Source organism: Pleurodeles waltl, chromosome 4_1 (genome assembly GCF_031143425.1).
Source record: "Pleurodeles waltl isolate 20211129_DDA chromosome 4_1, aPleWal1.hap1.20221129, whole genome shotgun sequence".
NCBI classification, from domain to species: Eukaryota; Metazoa; Chordata; class Amphibia; order Caudata; family Salamandridae; genus Pleurodeles; species Pleurodeles waltl.
This window is the reverse complement of record NC_090442.1, coordinates 774052777-774072955: the sequence shown is the minus strand read 5'-3', so window position 1 is coordinate 774072955 and position 20179 is coordinate 774052777. Positions and strand designations below refer to the sequence as shown.

General features: G+C 43.8%; 1 protein-coding gene across 1 annotated transcript in view; it reads right to left on the bottom strand.

Moving 5' to 3' along the window:
- LOC138288154 (death-associated protein kinase 1-like) overlaps nucleotides 1-20179 on the bottom strand; it is a 238999-nt gene that overhangs the window by 170971 nt on the left and 47849 nt on the right. The window contains exon 4 of the mRNA XM_069229452.1: nucleotides 11010-11108. Coding sequence (XP_069085553.1) covers nucleotides 11010-11108 — 99 coding nt within the window. The remainder of the gene's footprint in view (nucleotides 1-11009; nucleotides 11109-20179) is intronic.

Here is a 20179-nt window from a genome sequence, read left to right as displayed (position 1 = left end):
ACTTCTATGTTTCATGCAGTTATCATTTATTCTGCTCCAGCCAAATCTCATTTATTCCTGTTTACTAGTTGACCCGTCGACATCTTCTTGTGTGTGTGGTCCGCAGGGGCATTTCCCAGCGTGGTGTGCCACCAGAAGTCGTTCCAGGCAGAAGGGGTGGAGACGATTACGATGATCTCTGTCTTGTCCGAGTTAAGTTTGAGGTAACTGGCTTCCATCCCATTGTGGAAATTTCTCTTGGCCTTTGCAGAGTCCTTGGGCAGGGAGAGGATCAGTTGGGTATTGTCAGTGTAGGAGACTATGCTTAGCCTGAGTTTGATGATCTTGGCAAGCAGGCCATGTACATGTTGAAAAGTGTCAGGCTGAGTGAAGATCCTTGGGGCACTCCGCAGCATGTGTCTTTGGGTTCCGACGTGAAAGGCAGTAGTCTGACACTCTGTGTTCTTCCGGTGAGGAAGGACCTGATCCAATTCAGTGCTTTATCTCAGATGCCGGCATAGTGTAGTCTGGCGCAAAGGGTGGAGTGGGAGACGGTGTCAAATGCAGCAGAGAGGTCGAGCAGGAAGAGTGCGGCCATGCCTCCGTGGTCTAGTATGATGCGTATGTTGCCAGTGGCTGCTAGGAGTGCGGTTTCAGTGCTGTTGTTACTTCTGAATCTGGAGTGGGATGGGTCTAGGATTTAGTGTGTCTCAAGGAATTCAGTGAGTTGCTGGTTGATGGCCTTCTCCGTTACCTTGGCTGGGAAAGGGAGCAGAGAGATGGGTCTGTAGTTTTTCAGCTCCCTTGGGTTGGCTGTGGGTTTCTTGAGCAGCAGGTTTATCTCGCCGTGCTTCCAGTCTGATGGGAAGGTAGGGGTCTTGAAGGATCAGTTGATAGTTCAGCAGAGCTCCAGTGCTATAGTGGTGCTGGCCAGGTTGAAGATATGATGAGGGTACAGATCCGAGGGTGCTCCCGAGTGGATGGAGTTCATGAGTCTTTGGGTGTCCTCTTTGGTGATGGGGGTTCAGGAGTTCAGGATCTGGTGAGGTGCTGGGTCCATGGTGGTGAGCGGTGTGGGCGCGTTTTGGTTCATGAAGCCTTTGTAAATGTCCTGGATTTTTCGGTGAAAGGTGCTGAGATCTTTGCAGAGGTCTTGGGAGGGAGAGATGAATGAGGTGTCTGTCCCAGGATTCGTGAACTCTTTGACGATGGCGAAGAGCTCTTTGCTGTTGTGAGTGCTGGTGGTGAGGCATTCTTGAATGGCAGACTTTTTGGCAGCTCTGATGTTCTGGTGGTGCATGGTGACTGCATTCTTGTAGGCTGTGCGGCCTTCCGTTGATTTGCTGTTCCTCCATTTTCGTTCCAGTTGTCTGCAGAATCGTTTGGATTCCTGTAGGTCTGGCATAAACTATTTAAGCGTTTTGATATATCGGTTTCCTGCTGGTTTCCTTAGGGTGGGGCTACGTTGTCGCCATTCCGATAACTAGCGGTGTAGATTGCTGTGGCTTTATTTGCGTCCGCTTCATCCGATGGGAAGGAGTGGTTGAGAGCATTGGTGAGTTGTGCTTCTGTAACTTTGCCCCAGCGTCTAATGAGGGGCTGGGGTGAGGGCATAGTGGCTTGCAGTGCTCTTTGTGAAGGTAAAGTGGATGCACTTGTGGTCAGTCCAATGGTGTTTGGAGGTGTGGGAGATGGTGATGTTCCCTGCTGAAAGGACATGGTTGAGAATATGCCCGGCTCTGTGGGTGGTGATTTTGATGAGTTGTTTGAGGCCGAGTGTTGTGAGGTTGTCCAGGAGGATTTTGGTGTTGGGGTCATCGTGGGTATCAAGGTGGAAGTTGAGGTCGCCAAGTAGGGTGTAGTCGGAGGAGGTGAGCACTTGGGGAAGCGACGAGGCTGGTGATGTCTTCGCAGAATTGGGGTCAGGGTCCAGGGGGCCTGTAGATGAGGGTGCCACGGAAGGAGGCATTAGCGTTGGTCTGAATCTGGAAGTGTAAGTGTTCATGGGCTGACTCAGACTGTGACTTGGTGGTGGCTGTCAGACGGAGGTTGTACTTGTAGACTATGGCAATGCCTCCTCCAGGCCGGTTGGCTCAGTCCTTGTGGATGATTTTGTAATTGTCCGAGATGGCTGGGCGATGTCTGCGGCAGCGGTGGGGGTGATCCGTGTCTCAGTGAAGAAGGTGACATCCGGGCTGTAGAGTCTAAAAGGTCCCAGACTTCTACTGCGTGCTTGACAAGGGAACGTGTGTTGAGGAGTATGCACTTGAGGTGGTCGTCCGTGATTGGTGCAGGATTGTGAGGTGGTCCTTGGAGGGTGTGGCAGCATGTGCAGCATGAAAAAGGTCCATGAGTGCTCCTGGGGTCGGCTAGGTGGCAGGCTGAGGATCTTCCCTGGTTGAGGGTGAGTAGGGTGCTAGTGTTAAACTGGCAGATGGGGTAAGAACCAGGGTCCGTGGCACTGGGAGCAGTCCAGGCGCAGACGGGCTTGCCTTTGGCGCACCAGCGGCGTGGCCACCATTAAGAAAGAAAGGGAGTCGGGGGTCCAGTCAGATGGGAGGCGGGAAAAGCGCTTCACAGCGGTGAGGCGGGCGGGTCCGCAGGGGCAGCAGCGACACAGGGAAAAACGTGGGATAGTGAAGGGAAAGAAAGAGACAAGAGGGAGAAAAAAGGAATAAAAGACAGACAATTAATTCAGAAGTAAAAAACAGAAGGGCAGAAGAGGGCTGTACGGTCCATATTGGTGTCCAGTGCAACCTGCGGATGGAGGCCAACACTTTCTCCAGCCCCTTAACCAGTTCAGGTCAGTTCCTCCCATCTCACTAAGCTTTGAGCCAGCCTGACCAGAGACACAAAAAAGAAGGAACGCCTCGGTATAATCTTCATCAGCTAGTGACAAGGTAGGGATACCTTGAAGCTTAGGAGAGAGCTGGGAACAGCCCCCAGGATATCCTATTAAAGAACAAAAACATTTCCGAGCCCTTTGTCCACTGTTATAATTCTTTTTAAATAAAAGTGTATCTGCAATTATATACTTGACTTCTTCACAATGTTAACCTATGTAATTTATGAGTGAGTCAGCCTTGCCACAGTAATAAACAACTTTGGGGTTTTCACTGCCAGGACATGTAAAGCATTAAAATACATGTCCTACTTTTACCATGCACCCCGCCTATAGGGGTATAAGGCCTACTTTAGGGGTGACTTAAAAGTATTAAAAAGAGAGGTTAAGGCCTGGCAAAAAGTTTACTTTGCCAGCTCCAGATGGTACTTTAAACTCAGGCTGCAGTGGCCAGCCTGGAACCATGTTTTACAGTGCTACTTTAGTGGGTGGGACAATGAGTGTTATAGCACACTAGTAGCATTTAGTTTGCAAGCCCCGGTTAAAGGTGGCGCCCTACACTAGATACTCACAGGTAAAGTGAATATGCCAATCAAGGGTATGCCAATTTTAACAAGTTTGAAAGGGAGGGCATACGCACTTTACCACTGGATAGCAGAGGTACAGTGCACAGTGCACAGAATCCTATGGCCAACAAAACGGATTCAGCAGCATAAGACATATATCTGGGGGAATACCACAGAAAGATGAGAATTTCTAACAAGGCTTTTGGAGTGAAAGATACTGCTCTAGTGAAAGTGGTTTCTGTCATACATGGCAGGGCTGGCCTTTACATTGGTAATTTAAGCTAATGTGAGAAAATGATTCTAGTTCTTTTTACGACTTAATAAATATTCTTTCTAAGCCACCATGCTGTAATCTGCTTGTGTGCTGCAAAGTGAAATATGAGATCTCTGCACTACACCACAACACATGTTAAAGATCACAACCTGCCCTTGTTTGAAAGTCTTACCCTGCAACCTAGCAATACCTATTGTCCTCTGGCTCATCTAATCACACCAATTACTTGCATGAACTCACATACATCTCCCCCTCTGATGCCTACAAAGACACTGAAGTGAAGGCATGCAATGGTCTCCTTCAGAGCACAAAACTAATCGCAGTAATTCAACAATAACCACTTAATTAACCATTAACCTTGGGTTTCAGAGCAGCATGCTGCCAGGTTTAATTCACTTCAGGAGTAGTAAGTGCACCTTAAATGCAATTCCAATTGCAATACAATACGTTCAACTGTCTATCTGGCAGCAGGAACCCTCGGTGTATGCACTAGAAGTAACTATTCAATCTAATCACTGTAAATATTGTTTGTTTCCTCGGTCTTCTCTTGACAGTTTATTTTTCATGTGTACCTTGTTTTAACTATTATTCCTCTTCATTTTATCTCATTCTTGACTTTATTTCATCACAATTTCTTGTCTCTGCATAAAGTGCTGTGAGGGCCAGGAGGCCTTGTTCATATTGTAAACAATTACAAAACAATTAAATAAAATTGTTTAACTTTGTTACCAAATGTTCTTCTCAACCATGATTAGCTTAGATTAGTTCTTCATCAGAAAGCTATATTTAACAAATTTGAAAAAAGAAAATGGGTTTAACCCCTTGGGTGCAGCGGGCGAGCTAGTTACGTCCTCTGCCATGGCGCTCGTGTGCCGAGGATGTAACCAGCTCGTCCTGCACCCGGCCAAGAGGGGAAGCGCTAGTGCTCCCCCATGGGCCTCCCACTCCCCTGGACAAAGATGAAATGGGAATCGCTGGTGTGTGTGTGTTTTGTTTGGGGGGCAGCCCCTTGGGAAAGAGTCACTCCCCCCGTGGGGTCACATTATTGTAAGGCCCATCTGCCCCCAAGTGAGGCAGATACCACTAGGCACCAGAGATTTATGATTTTTTTTTTTTTTTTTTTTTTTTACAGATGGGGTGCAACCCCTTAGGCAAGGGTCGCTCCCGTGGGGGACACATTTTTATTTTAGGCCATTTCTGCCCCCCAGGGGGCAGTTCGGCCTATTTCTATTAGACCCATCTGCTCCCAAGAGGGTCGAAAACCACTTAGGCACCAGGGATTGGAGTGTGTGTGTGTGTGTGTGTGTTTTGTTTGGGGGGGGCAGCCCCTTGGGCAAGGGTACTCCCCCCATGGGGGTCACATTACAGTGCCCATTTCTGCCCCTCTTGGGGGCAGATCGGCCTATGTTTGTAAGGCAGAAAGCCCACCAGACACCAGGGAATTTTGTTTTTCAAAAAAAGAGGGTGAGGGTATGGCCATAACCTCACCCCAAATAAATGGGAACAAAGTTGTTCTGCTCACTGGTGGGCAGATGGGGCAATTACCCCCGATCTACTCCCTGGGGGGGGCAGAAAGCCTATTAGATACCAGGAAATTGAAAAAAAAAAAAAAAAAAAAGAGTGGGGTGGTGGCAACCAACCAGTATGGGCATGGTTATGCCCCCACCCCAACTGAAGGGGGTAACAGTCTTTCAGCTCCACCCCACACACTAAAAGATCTTATCCCAAAGGCAAGCAAGATGACATTTGATTATTTTGGCTTTTGGTTTTACATTTGGGCCATGAGAGCTTGGCTAACTCTCAAAATCGTCCCACTTGGAATGGTGAGGGCTGCACTTTTTGGACTTTGTGACGCTGCCATCTAGAAAAATCTACGAGACCTAGACACATCTGAAAACTAAACATCTGGGTGAGTCCAGGGTGGTGTGCTTCACATGCCCCCACACCATTTTCTTATCCACAGTGCCCTGCAAACCTCCAACTTTAATTGAAATAAAAACAATTCCCGACATTTTTGTGAAGGGACCTTCCAGAATCTGCAGGAATCCATAAAATTCCTACCACCCAGCATTGTCGCATTTATACCGATAAAAATCCTGCCCCACTTGTCAGCCTAATAACGTTTTTTTCCAAACTGCCCTTTTGGGCCCGCTTTGGTTCCCCCTCAATTTCAACATGTTTTTGGCTCTTCCCTTTTACAGGCACTTGGCCCATCTACACAAGTGAGGTACCATTTTTATCGTGAGACGGAGGGGAACGTTGGGTGGTAGGAAATTTGTGCAGGTGCAGTGATCCCACACAGAAATGTGAGGAAAATGTGATTTTGTTTTGCTAAATTTGAGGTTTGCTGAGGATTCTGGGAAAGAAAACACTGGGGGATTTAGGCAAGTCACACCTCCCTGGATTCCCTCAGGTGTCTACTTTTCAGAAACGTCTGGGTTTGGTAGTTTTCCCTAGATGGCTGCTGAGCCCATGACCAAAAACGCAAATATAAGATTGTGTGTAGAAAAATAAATCTATTTGAGAAATGCCCTGCAATTAACATGCTAGTATGGGGACCCCGGAATTCATATATGTGCAGATAACCACTGCTTCTCAACACCTTATCTTGTGCCCATTTTGGAAATACAAAGGTTTCCTTGATACCTATTTTTCACTCTTTATATTTCACCAAATGAATTGCTGTATACCTGGAATACAATGAAAACCCATTGCAAGGTGCAGCTAATTTATTGGCTATGGGTTCCTAGGGTACTTCATGAGCCTTCAAGCCCTATATATCCCCGCAACCAGATGAGTCCACCAGACGTAACAGTATATTGCCATAGCTGGAAAAAGTTATAGAAGAAAACGTGGACAGAAATGGCTCTTTTTTCACCTAAATTTCAATATTTTTTATATTAGCTGGTACTTTCTGTATGAAAACCTTGAAGGATCTACACAAATGACCCCTTGCTAAATTCAGAATTTTGTCTACCTTTCAGAAATGTTTAGCTGTCCAGGATCCAGCATTGATTTCACACCCATTTCTGTCACTAACTGGAAGGAGGCTGAAAACACAAAAAATAGTAGAAATGGGATATGTCCCAGTAAAATTGTGTTGAAAATGTGGTTTTCTGATTCAAATCTGCCTGTTCCTGAAAGCTGGGAAGATGGTGATTTTAGCACCGCAAACCCTTGTTGGTGTCATTTTCAGGGAATCTTCTGCAACCCTTTTTGCCCATTTGTTTTTAAATGAAAAAATGTTTGCTGTATTTTGGCTAATTTCTTGGTCTGCTCCAGGGGAACCCACAAACTCTGGGTATCTTTAGAATCCCATGGATGTTGGAAAAAAAAGGACGCAAATTTGGCGTGGATAGCTTATGTGGACAAAAAGTTATGAGGGCCTATGCGTGAATTGCCCCAAATAGCCAAAAAAAGGCTCGGTACAGGAGGAGGAAAGGCCTGGCAGCAAAGGGGTTAAAAGTTATGGTATAGTTCTTTAATGCTCAAACAAAGAATGCATAGTATTTTAACAGTACCCACACCCTTCATTATTTTATGTGTATTTCTTAAGCATTTGATAAGTATTTTAGTTAATTTGTATTATTAATTGGTAATCGTACAGCACACATTCTGCCACAAGTACTGCACTGAAGCTCCTTTACTTCACCCAAGATACTACTTTGCACATGTTTTCAACTCAGACTAGAATCAGATTTGCTTTTCGGAGGATGAGAGAGAGTGCCGCTTTAATAAGTTGTGAGTTTTGGGAAGTGGTCGAGGGTATAGAGATGTCCAAGAATGTTCATGTAGCTCCTCAGTGGTTATGAATGCTAATTATCCCGCACATATGTGTGTAGTTGGTAGCTGACATTCATTGCAGGCGCATTTCGATGAATGTATGACAAAATTATATCTAAGCTAAACAGAATGAAACAGCACGACAGGAAGTGAAGGAGAGTGAAGGTTTGAGTACAACTTGGTGCAGAAAGCATAGCCACTTATAATATTTTGCTTGGAGTGTGGCGATGAGCAGATGCACATTTTGCACCCTCCTCAGAGTTGCAACCCTCGGAACGAGGATTACACGCATTACTTTTTCGCACAGTCCAAGATATATAAATAGACATTTTACACGATTTGCCCCAATTTTTACTGGGTTTTACCTGGCGGAAATGAGAAAGCGAGCACAAGAGAATTAGAATAATTAAAACAATTTGAGTGTGAGAGCATTTCTAAGAAATTGTAAAAACACAGATGGCTCTCAACAATTTAAAGAGAATAAACTACAGTTTTGAACATGTGCAGTAACAAGGTTACATGTGCAGCTAAAGCGAAGTTGGCGCGCTGGAGGTGGCTTCCCACATGGACCTATTTGGTGGAGGAGGCTATGAAATGTTGTAAATATGTGGCAAATGCTTATTTACACAATAGCTTGAATTGCCATATTTATATTATTTAGGTATTCAAATGTTTACATATATATTTATTAGATATTTTCTCTACAATGTTGTTCGGACACAATATCCACAACGTGTAAAGAAACTCTGACTATTTCTGAGGTATGGTCATTCTGATGGATGTAATCTCCTGCCATATGACTTCTGCTGGACTTTTTCTGACACAGTACCATAGACAGTTATTACATTTCCTGTTGTAGGATATTAGATGGATGATATTTCTCTTGAAATATGAATTTACTCGATTAGCAAAATTAATCCTATGTCACTATCAAATTCTACCATGCACCTGAACAGCATTTGGCACTCTACAAATACATACCAAACAACGCAAAGGCGTACTTATTTTTCTGGGTGTGCAATTATTCTGGCTGTGATGGCAGATAGTGAAATAACTGGTTTATTTCTTAAGCTCTACCACTTGAACTAGAATTTTCTTTAACACCTATAGATTTTAGAAGGAGTAGCAGCTTGATTTTCGCACAGAGCTCAGACAAGAATGCACACCAACGCTGTGCTGCTGCACACTAAGAAAAGTAATTAGAGGGAACACTGATTCCCATACTAAAGTGTTAATAGTCTGTCTGCAGCGCACATTGATTGGGGCGTATTTTCCAATGGTGCAGCGGGAGCAGTGATACGGGGCGCAAACAACCGTGATTATTGCTGTACACACAGTGGGCAATTGGTACATTCCCTTCCGTGCAATATGGCCCGTGACACACTGGCTATGCCACAGCACACTGAAAATTCTCATTTACGTTATGTAGTACGCAGGTGTGATTCAAATTGAGATATAAATACCTGAATTGCATTTGTTTAAATTTAGCATTTCGATTTGCATCACACAGGCATCTTTGGATATGGGCGGACAAGAACAAGGCCTTTGTCGCTTTGGTCCTGTTGCTCTAGAGTGGGCTGTTAGGACTCTTTCCTGACGAGGCAGCCAGTGTAGGGACACCCATCGTGACTTTCTACTCCCTGTGAACGATAACAGGGATCCAACAACCTTTGTGACCAAAGCGCATCACTGAATCTGGGTTCTCGCGTTTCATGTACAGTTGCACATAGATGGTGCTTTTTTGGAAGGCTGTTTTAATAATTGTACAGAGTGAGATAACTTTTACCAAGCTCATCTAGTGAGAGCGAATTTAGACTGTGGCTTGTTTGATTCTCCCACTGTGCAGCTTATTGAACAAGCTTTTTTTGTCCACATGGGAACATGGTCTGGCTGCAGTCTCCTATTGCAGCTCCTCCTCCAAACACTAAAGGTCAGGTTGAGCCTTCACTAGCCTGTGCATCCAACTCCATCACTCACCAGTACTTTATTGCCCTCCCGCCATCTTACCCCAATTGACTGGACACTTCTTGACTCTGAAAAGCCTCTTCCAAGGGGATCAAGTTAAAGGATGGCAAGGTCAAAGGCCTCTTCCTATTGTATAGTCTCTGTTTGGGTCGAGTAAGGCCCAGGGACTAGAAGCCATGCTCCTCTGCACTTAAAGCACCCCAGCAAAACCACAAATCATCCATTAAACTGCTATGTATACGTTTTTATATCACCTTGGAGTTATTGCTATCTCTGGGTATCTCAGGCAGCCCCACTGACATTCTTCTGTTTGGGTGGTGTAAGTCAATCCACTGCATGCCCTAACTTTGCTTATGACCTACAACTGTAGTGTAGCTCACCTTCTAGGATGTCCAAATTCTGATTTGAGGAAGGCCTCTGAGACCTACTCGCGTACTGTCTAACTTCCAAGAATGGGAGTTAAACACCACTGGAGCAGGTATTGGAGGCCCTGCTTCATGAAGGGCCTCTGATACCTGCTCCGGTAGTGTTTAACTCCGATTCCTGGTCTCCCCAAACACCACTTCCAGAATGGCCCCTCACACGTAGTACAGTAGTGTTTAACAAGCCTCCTGGGCTTCGGTAACTTATGCTTTTGAGCATAGCCATACACACCAATAAAGAAGAAACTCAAGTAAGATGACGCTTGGTCTAACCACACAGGAGACTGATTAGCATGAAATGTTGTAGTACTAATGTGTGTTGATCAATATGTAACTCGTATTCAAAATTCAATCAGTTGGTAGTTTAAATGAGCGGCTTTAATTGTTTTTGTTGGATTCATTGGTCCATCTATGGTGCATATCTAGAACTGCGGATAAAATTACCTGAGACGTTCTAAAAACGTAAGTGGTATATGCTCATTGTGGAACATGATTAATCCCCCATAACAAAGTCCTGGCATCATGTTACTCATTTTTCTAACTATTGCTCTTCAGATTTTCTTAATGATACCTATGAGACCATACATGTGTTCTGTCCCTCAAGACTCAGCCCTCACAATACATCAAGGCAGTCAAGTGTTCATGCTAGTAAGGGCCTTCCTCCTCACACCTGCTGCAGAGCAGACTGCATTGCACTGCGCTACAGTGATCCCAGGGTGGGGGCTCCAGGCTCTGCCCAAAAGAAGCTTTACGCTAATAGCAGGGCTTTTTTTTAAGGTGAAAAAATGAGCAGTGATAAACCGCTAGGTAATGGGCCATCACTAACATGTTTTGTCATTTATATCCAAGATGGGATTATGCGTTAAAAGGGAAGTGGCTCCAAATACTCTTTTAAACCCCCGCCCCCATTTCTAATAATCACACTGTGGGTACATTAGTAAGGCCTGCCTGACCAGAATAGTAAGTTTGGCATCATGTATTTTTTATTACATTTTAAAACAGTAACATAACTTAATTGCAATGTTTAAGTACATACAGACATATTTAAACATGGCCAATTTAATAGAATAATTGTGAAAAATTCAGAGGGTACAAAGTTCTCATTCAGTGTGAAACCCAATTATGCAAGCGATGAAGGCAAGGAGGTTGGCCAGGGTCTCTCAGCATTGGAACACTACCTGGTTTTTCTGCACAATATCAGCTCCAGCAGCCAGTAGATCAAGCACTGTGCGTAAGTTTCCAGAGTGTGCCGCATAATGCAGGGGTGTGTTAGTGTGCTTGAAAAAAAAAAGAAAAACAACATCAGTGTTGCAGACAAGTTTAAGAAGAGCCTCCCTCCCCCCCCCAGCAAAGCCCATGCATGCAGTGCCTTAATACAAAATGATGGCTCCACTGCTGAATGTGGTGAAGGGCCCCAGAGTTTTCCATATTTCACAGACATTTAAAGATTTGGTTGGGGCACTCTGATGGCTGGGGTCCCACCATGCACTGCCTTGATTGCTTCCCTGCGAACACGATTAACTGACAATCCAGGAACACTCGGGCTGCCTCAACATTCTGGACCTTATGTACATCACACAGGCCTGGAAGATACCATGCATTTTCCTTCTTTAAACCAAATAATAATAATAACTCTGAAATGACGTAAGGAAGATAAACACAATGAATGGAAATAAATGGTACAAAGAAAGAACATCATCTTTAAAAAATATGATGCTGGTAAAGTACAGAGAATGAACATGTAATACAAGAACAAGAATTGAGAGCTGTGTACTGACATATAGACAAACTTATGTTTTTAGCACTCTGCCACCGCCCACCAAGAAACTCTGTGACACCACCTCTCACAATTAACATTCTTCAAGATAATATTATCACCACCAAACAAGCTGATGAATCCAGCACCATGCACTGCACTCATTTTATTGGCACCTGCCCCATCACATTTCCTATCATGCACACCCTGACACACACATGAGATATGACTTAAGTTCCAGATATGGTCATCCTCAAATTTACTACATTTTTTTAACATTTGACCTGAAATGGTATAGTGAAGTTTGAATGAACTGCTATCCCAAAAGGTGAATTTATCCTCACACAATCACCCGCACATACCACCAGGTCTTTCACCAATGCCCTCCCATCATAATACAATTTCCTTTTCTTTTGCAATTTCAACTCTATACTTTTCATTATTCATCTTCCACTGACACCTCAACCCCACCTCTGTGCAACTCCCCCCATCCTGGAACCAACCTGGAACCAACCTGGTGTCGGGCTTAAACCCTTTTAAATAACTCAAAATATGTTTTACAAGGGGTTAAATTAGGTGACAAGTCAACTAAAACGAACACGTATGGTGTGCTTTGTTCATTCCTTAGTGGTCCAACAATATTCAGTGCAACTTCTTCTGGAGGTTTGTTTGGTGGATTGAGGCACTGCATGGATGGGATATGTGTCTTGATAACCTTATCGATGTTGCAACATCTACCACAATCTCCAATAACTCTCTTCACTTTCCATTCACAACCAGGCCACCATAAATCTTCTCCTTGGTTTTCACTCCACTTAAATGATCTTCATGAGCCAGACCAATTAATCTCCTGAAATCCAACAGGAGAAATTAACTTAATTTCTCTAACAATCAAGCCTTTTTCTCAGATAACCCTTGCCTAACACACCAACAGAGCTTCAATTCTGTCCCAAGGTCTTTTTTGTCTTACCATACTTCGGTCAAGTTTATCAAGCTTTGATAAAGATATCAACCTTCGCTATTTCCCTTCACCTTCACCATTATTCCTCTGTGACACTACCATCAGTAACCACATATATTAGACATAACCCAACCACATTCTTCTTCATACACCCTAGCACTCACTCCCAACTTGATAAATAAACACCAGCACTGTTCTTTTCTCTCAGTTTATAGCCAGCTTTGAAAGTGTATCATTAAACACCCAGTAACTATTTTAAAATTCTTGCTGAGACTTCATCTAATTCCCTATTTATGACTTTCTCATGCAGTAGTTTGGAGTCAGATCTCACTGTGGATACATCCTATCTGTGAGGAAATGCAGTTTATTATATGGTGTGATTGTATGGCCCGACTGTGTAACAAACTCACAACCCTATCTTGTGTCCAGTCAGGCTTGTCTGTAAAACCATAGCTCAACCCTGGGTAGCTATGACTTTGAGTAGCCAGGCTTTAGCAAAGTATTTAGAAGTAACAAAACAGTTGAATAAGAAAGAAATGCGACAAAGGAAATCCGACAGCAATTTACGAAAATAGATCTTATTTTTATGAATTTTTAGACACCAAAATGAACAAAATCCACTGGAGGGATGAATCTTTCATTTAAGTTTAAGCCACAGCTTTTCACTCTAATTGTAAACGAGCATTGGTAACTAGTGCAGTTAATTTGGAAACTTTTGAAAAAGTTGTGTTTGGGTACTCTGGCCCACTTTGGGCAACCAACTCTGGCTGGGAGAAAGTTACAGGGGCCAGTAAGGCATAGTAGGCCAGTTACCTTGCAGTCAAAGCAGTCTCCAGTCCAGTTCCAGGTTCTATGGGTGAATCATCATAGGCATCAATGGAGTGGTCCTGATGCAATGAATATAGGATGCTGATCCTGTTCAAGGGGCACTTCCTAGAGCCACCGCCAGGTCCATGAATTTGATGGGGTGACTTTGGCCACAGAGGTCAATGTCCCTCAAAGTTCAGCCAAAAACTAGTCAACACTGGTATGTACGCCTCCGGTCACAGTGAAACCAGAGGTTTCCTTTAACTGCAGCTAACGTCTGCCTTGGATGACCAAACTGCACTTTGACAGCTCTCCTGGGTCCATCAGAGTCGGGTGCAACTTTTGAGTGTGACGGTTCGGTCTACGGGTGGCCCTTCTGTGGTCAGCAGCAATCAAGCTGTTGTGACTACCAACTCCACCAAAGTGGCTTCTTCAGCTTTTGTGGCCCTTGAGCTGTAACAGAAAATCAGCTAACTGACTCTTGGAGTTGATTTCTTCTGTCTGGAACTCAGGGATGACTTTTTCTCGAGCACGGCACCACAGGCCGCTTTTTGCTAGCCCAGGAGCAGTCCAGTCTTCAGTGCAGCTTCTCTTTTGCAAGTCCATGGAACAGCAAGGCAGTCCCTCTTTGGTACTCTCTCCAGTGCAGACGTGATCTGAGGTCTACGTGGCACTTTTATGCCCACAACTGGCCCTCAGCGCTGTGGTGAATATTAGCCAAAAGGGCTGCAGTGGCCCCTCCCACCTGATGACGACATCTTGCAAAGTGTGGCATCTAGCTATCTCAGAAGAGTGCAATATTCTAAACAATCCAGAGATAGCGGGAAACCCTCTCTAAGAGTGTAGTGCCTGTGGGCTGCATGCCCAAGGGAAAACAAGTTTGGCAAGTGTTTTCCCATCTTTATCTCTGATACCAACCTGTCTACCAGAACGCAAGATCAGGCCCTCTCATGTGTGTCCACCAGTTGCCCTTCAAAGGCAGCTTCCATTTGAAGCTCATTTTTTTTTAGCTCACATACTGTGTGGTTACCTACCAGGGAGAGGTAACACCTCTTTCAACAGCAGTCTTCTATTGTGTTCTTTCTTGAGAGTCGCTCATGTCTCCCCCAAGGTGGTCTTGTGGCTAGCATCTACAAATGACCACTGGAAAACATGGGCAACACAGTAGCACATTTTTTAAGTTGCCTTTTGCTCAAAAGTTATGTTAAATTCAACTTAGGCATCAAGTTGGATTTAATGCAATGACCCCTTTGATACCATGAAGTACCAACTTTAGTAATCTCATTCAGAAGGTAACACAGCAAAGTTGTCAGCGTGCAACCCTGCACTTGCCAATGGCGCTACTATCCTTTCCACAATAAAAACAATAAATTTGGGTTTTCACTGTCAGGACCCATAGGAACACATCCTACTGTTTAAATATACAGCACCCTGCCTTACAGCTTGACAGGCACCACTGCTTTAAATGACAGTTTAGTTAGAAGTTGAAAACAGCTCTTTCAGTCTGCAGTGGCAGGCTGGGCAACTTGCATTTACTTTATCATGCTCATGGTGGCACAACAAATGCCGAAGTCAATAAGGACACTTTAACTTACAGGCCCTGGGTCTCCCTCGTACTATATACTAGGGACTTATCAGTAAATAAATTTATGCCACTTGGGTATAAGCCAAACAAAAATACACTTTGGAGGGTCAGAACTGAGGTTTGGTTAGTAGACTTCAGTTCACCTTCAGAGTTATTACACCAGTACACAATAGTTAAGCTCCGGGCAAATAGTGTGGGGGAGGGGGCTTCAAAAAGCCATTTTCTCACAACCCCATAAGAAATTCCTGAAAGTACAACTGCCCACATTACTGCAAGAGGTTATATCTTGATCGCTGAGCAATTTAACTCTACCCCTTTAAAGGGTCTGGATGCAAAAGTTATGGTCTGCTGTAGCTCATCCAATTCATGCACTAGCACAGCTCCAAATACCTATGAACTACCATCAGTTACCTCAATAGTGTCTCTGCTAGGTACAAATACCTGTAAATTTAGAGATTATACCAAATCTCTTAACATCATGAACTCCTCACCACATCTGTCACTCCACTGGAATTCCTCGCATTTCCCCAACAGCCTACTCAAAGTACTAGTTATTTCCAATAAATTCTCCATGAATCTGATATAACATTCCATCATGCTAAGGGATGGCCACAGTTTATCCAGGATTCATGGAATTGCTAAATGCACAATAATCTTAACCAAGTCCTTTTCTGGATTGATCCCAATATATATGTCCTAAACAGCATATTTCCTCCTTTTCCAAACAACAAGTTTCTGCTCTTAATGTCAAACCCTTTTATAAACTTCAGAAGAAACTTCTGGACTCACAGATTGTGATCCTGACATGAATTGCCAAATACCAGGACATTATTCTGAAAATACCTTACACCCACAGTATCACCTGATGTACATGTCACTGCTGTTTGAAACACAGAGGCTGTGGAAACAAGTCCATATGGCATCTCTTACATGTGTATGCTCCCATGGGTGCAATGAACACATTAATCCTTTTGACTGTTTAGGTAATCTTACCTGGTGGTATGCCTAGGCTGGAGCTAGGGCGGTAACCGACCTAGCTCCTGAAGGCATTGTCACAATTTCTGTAATGTTTAGAAAACAGTACTTGTCTATCACCACATATCTGCTGTGTGTCTTCCCTTTTGCCTTCTTAGCCACCACAACAGGGGCCAACCACTCTGTTGCCTCGTCCAGTACTATCACTCATGATTTGCACATTTACTCTAACTCTTTTGCACTATATCATGAACATTATCAGGCAAACTTTCAACCTCAAAGCCAATAGAAGCAGTTTTTAATTTTATCTTATGATGTATGAATTCATATACCATGGCTTGGACCTTAAGACTTCTAGAAACATCTTCTCAAAACCTTCACACTTATGCTCGTTCTATGTAAATGTACTTGTGGCTATGAATAGGATCTAAAGAAAAAAAAACTTTTTGATGTGGCCACCTAATGATGCAGTCTTCCTTGAATGATATGTACTATTTTCCCACAAACATTCTCTCTCAAAATTTGATGATGGCTTGAAAATAACCTTTCAATTTAATGGCCTCTACTGTATAGCCTCCTAGCCTGAAGTCCATTCTTTACATCTGTAAATGCCCACAAAACAACTGCTGAAACACATTTACAAAACAAATGGTGAACCATGTACAAGAATAGAATAGAATTTATTTGCCTTTCCTTTCACTTTTATCCAGTCAGAATGTCCCGCCCCCTTTTGCTGCTGAGATGCAACATTATTTCGTTACATATCACTTTCACAGCCTCCGTTATCTTCCCTTGAATCACACTTTCACAGCATTTAACATAGTAACCCTCTCTGCTGCCTTTGTTGCCTGTGGCTTTCCCAGGGCATTCTTTACTACTTGTTGTGTGGCCAATCATGCCACACCAGCAACACTGCCCCTTGAATCTTACATTCCTGGCAGTGACTATTCCTTCTTAGCTGCTACAGAATTCACCATCATTTTCTGCAAACTATTTTTTTTAATCTGACACACCATCAGGTGCTCCACCCTTTTGCAAATAATCAAACTTTGCACAAATGTGGTTCAACATTCATTCATAGCTCTTCTTTCATATAATTCTCTGCTCGACTATAGTGTTTTAATTTTTCTCTCTTGACAAAGCATTACATAGAACCTGAAAGAAGTATGTGAAGAATTTATTTCCAGCAGCTAGGTTTCCTTTGTAACGAAACAGTGGAAAAGTAGCGAATCACAAGTGTAATTATTATCCATCGGGCATACCACCATCTTCCTCTTAGAAATGTAATCTTGTGCCATTTGGAATAGGTTTCTGGCATTAGTATTGTTATTGGCTATTAGATGAATAGCCATACATTGGCTCTCTTCCATAGCCCAATGTTTTGAACATAGATAGCCGACTTGACAGAATGGACAATAGTTTAAGAGTGTCATCTAAGAGAGGTGCAGATGGATGAGAACGCTCAGGTGAATATGGAAATATGTGATAATGATCACACTCCTTACAGTAGATCCTGAAAATGGACTTTCAAAGACAAGCAACCACATGGATTGACCATTAGGGGTGGAGGCTGATCCGTATGCAGGGCGGACTTTATCAGGGAAGTAAATATGCCAAGAGATGTAGGGAGTCTTGCTGCCCACATTTAGGGCAGATGCACATAAATCAATGGAATCTCTAAATTAGAAGGAAAATATTATATGCAAGGTGGGCTCTGAGTGCTGAATGGGACGCAATACCACTGTATTGCTGCATTCACATGTATTTTATTGTTTCTTTAATATAATGACAAAAAGATAAGTAAAGATATTAAAAATATGACAGGGGAAGGTATAATACCCAAAATGTACTGGCTGCAGCTCCCAGCAGCAGGTACTTTAACCTCCATCTCTTAGCACAAGATCAATGTGCTAAGGGGAAAGATTCTCTAGTGTCAGGAGGATATGTATTTTATGCATCAATGGAGGAACAGCATGAAGTCTCAAAAAGGCATACTGTGCTACTGGCCATGATTGTTCTCAGTTCGGTCAGTTTTTCTTTCATTCATTTATTTTTAACTGAATAGGGACACCCTTCACTTTGGGGGCTCTCCTGGATCTTCCTGGCTTCTGCCATGGCACATACTCATAATATAAGAACCATAGTGATCCAATTTGGATGGGAAAGTGATTACTACCAGTATTCCCAAACACCTGACTCCTGATCTTCATTGTGCATCTTCTACCAAAGCTAATCTATGACCACATAGCATTCCTTCAGGAAGTTGTAGGGTGCCAACAACCAATGCCTACATCAAGGGAACTAGATTAGGTGTCATCTCATTTGCATATTTAAGATGCAAACTGGTTCCCCATCTCATTGGTGCAGATATCCTCAGCATCTTACAGACTGTGGTTAATGGGACTCAGACAGGATCAGGAAAGAAATAGGAATTTTCAAAGATTACACTAACTGCTTCAAGCATAGCACTCTAGGTTCCAATCCTAATGATATGGTAAACCCGTAATTATACAGTAACTCCACAATGCCTGGAATTCATCTGATAACATAAGCATGCCACTTGGATCTAATGGTCACCCGTGTGAAACCCCACAACTATTTGGGGCTGGTTAACCTCTTCCATCCTGGACATCCATTTTTATAAATGGACTGAGCCCGACTCCTGCTTCTCCACTTGCTTGTGGTGTTTCACAGAGCTCAAGGCTCACACCCATGAACAAGAAAGTCCTGCTTGCTCAACAAACTATACTTCTAAGGGCTTTTGAGCAAAAATATCTAGCACTTCAAATTTTGCCTCAAGACCTTTCAAACTTTAACTTGAATCTCAACCTGAACGAAATGAAAATTGTGCTCATTGAAAACAACATGGTGCAGCCCCAAATCCAAGCAAGGTTGTCAAACTTTTTTTTTTTATAATTCTTTTTATTGGTATCAACAGTTGCTCACAACAGTACATTCTACACAAAGGTTTTGCAGAGGATTGCGTTGTTTCTCGTAGTTCTGTACAGTAGTCACTGTATCATCAATACAATATCTCATCTTGAAAATAATGCCCCTCTCCCCATCTACAATTTACAATATATGCTTTGTCCCGCAGCTGTAATGATGGATGGTAGGTCCATATTTCCTCCCCCACGCCCTCCCCTTTGGCTCCCGGTCGTCACCAGTCCCTATAGGCCTCCCACTCAGACCAGATTGTACTATACTTCTGGGGGCACCCATGGCTCTTGTAAATCACCTGTTCTGCTCGCTGGTACCAGTCCAAGTTATTTTCCCAGTCCTGTATCCCTGGTGGCTCGGCCACTCCCCATGCCCTCGCTATGTCTCTTTTAGCTACCCCTGCTGCTAGCATTAGCCACTACCGCTGATATTGCGGCCACCACTCTTCCCCCGCTATATTCAGTCTAAACCAGGGGGCTTCCAGTGGAACTGCCATGCCCGTGAACCGATGATGCGGACCACTCATTGTCAGAATTCTTGAATGCGCGGGCAGCTCCACAGGTTATGAAAGAATGAGCCCTCCATGCCACATCCCCTCTTACACAATGCCGACTCACTCCGGCCCATACGAAATAGCAAAGACCTAGAGTAATATGAACTATGTAGGATTCTAAGTTGTATTAGGCGGAATTGAGCCCTAATTCCTCACTGTCTCTGTAGGGCCTCCTGCCAGTCCTCCTCTTCTATTGCTCTTAAGTCGCCCTCCCACGCCTCTTGCAGAGACCATCCAGGGTCCGGGGAATTATTCATACGTTTTTTATAGGTCAGGGAGAGTCCCTTCTCCGGTAGCGGCTCTGATAACAATCTGTCTTTGAGCGGAGCCAACTTTGGGAGCTGTTCGCCCACCTGGATATGTTTGTTTAGTGCGTGTTTCAGTTGAAGATACTGGAAGTCTATTGCCACTCCCATTCCATATTCCTTTTGTAGTTCATCAAGAGGGACCAAACTCCAGGCTCTCCATATGTCCCCCAGATGTTCTATTCCGATAAGACCCCAGCAGCAGAGCCCTTTTAAACTACGGAGTTCGCTAAGCTGATCACTAGTCCAGAGAAGGGTCATGTCTATTAGTCTACCCTCAAATCCCAGGAATTTGGAGGCCTCCCTCCACGCTCCTTGCCACTGACTTCAAGTGGCTCAGGAGCAGGCCCTCTCTTTTTTTCCTCATACAGCACTGAGAGGTGCCCTCCCTTTCCCATGGTCACCCGATATACTCTATAGGCCGGTTCCTCCCTATCTACGAACGCCCACCCGTTCACCGTGATCC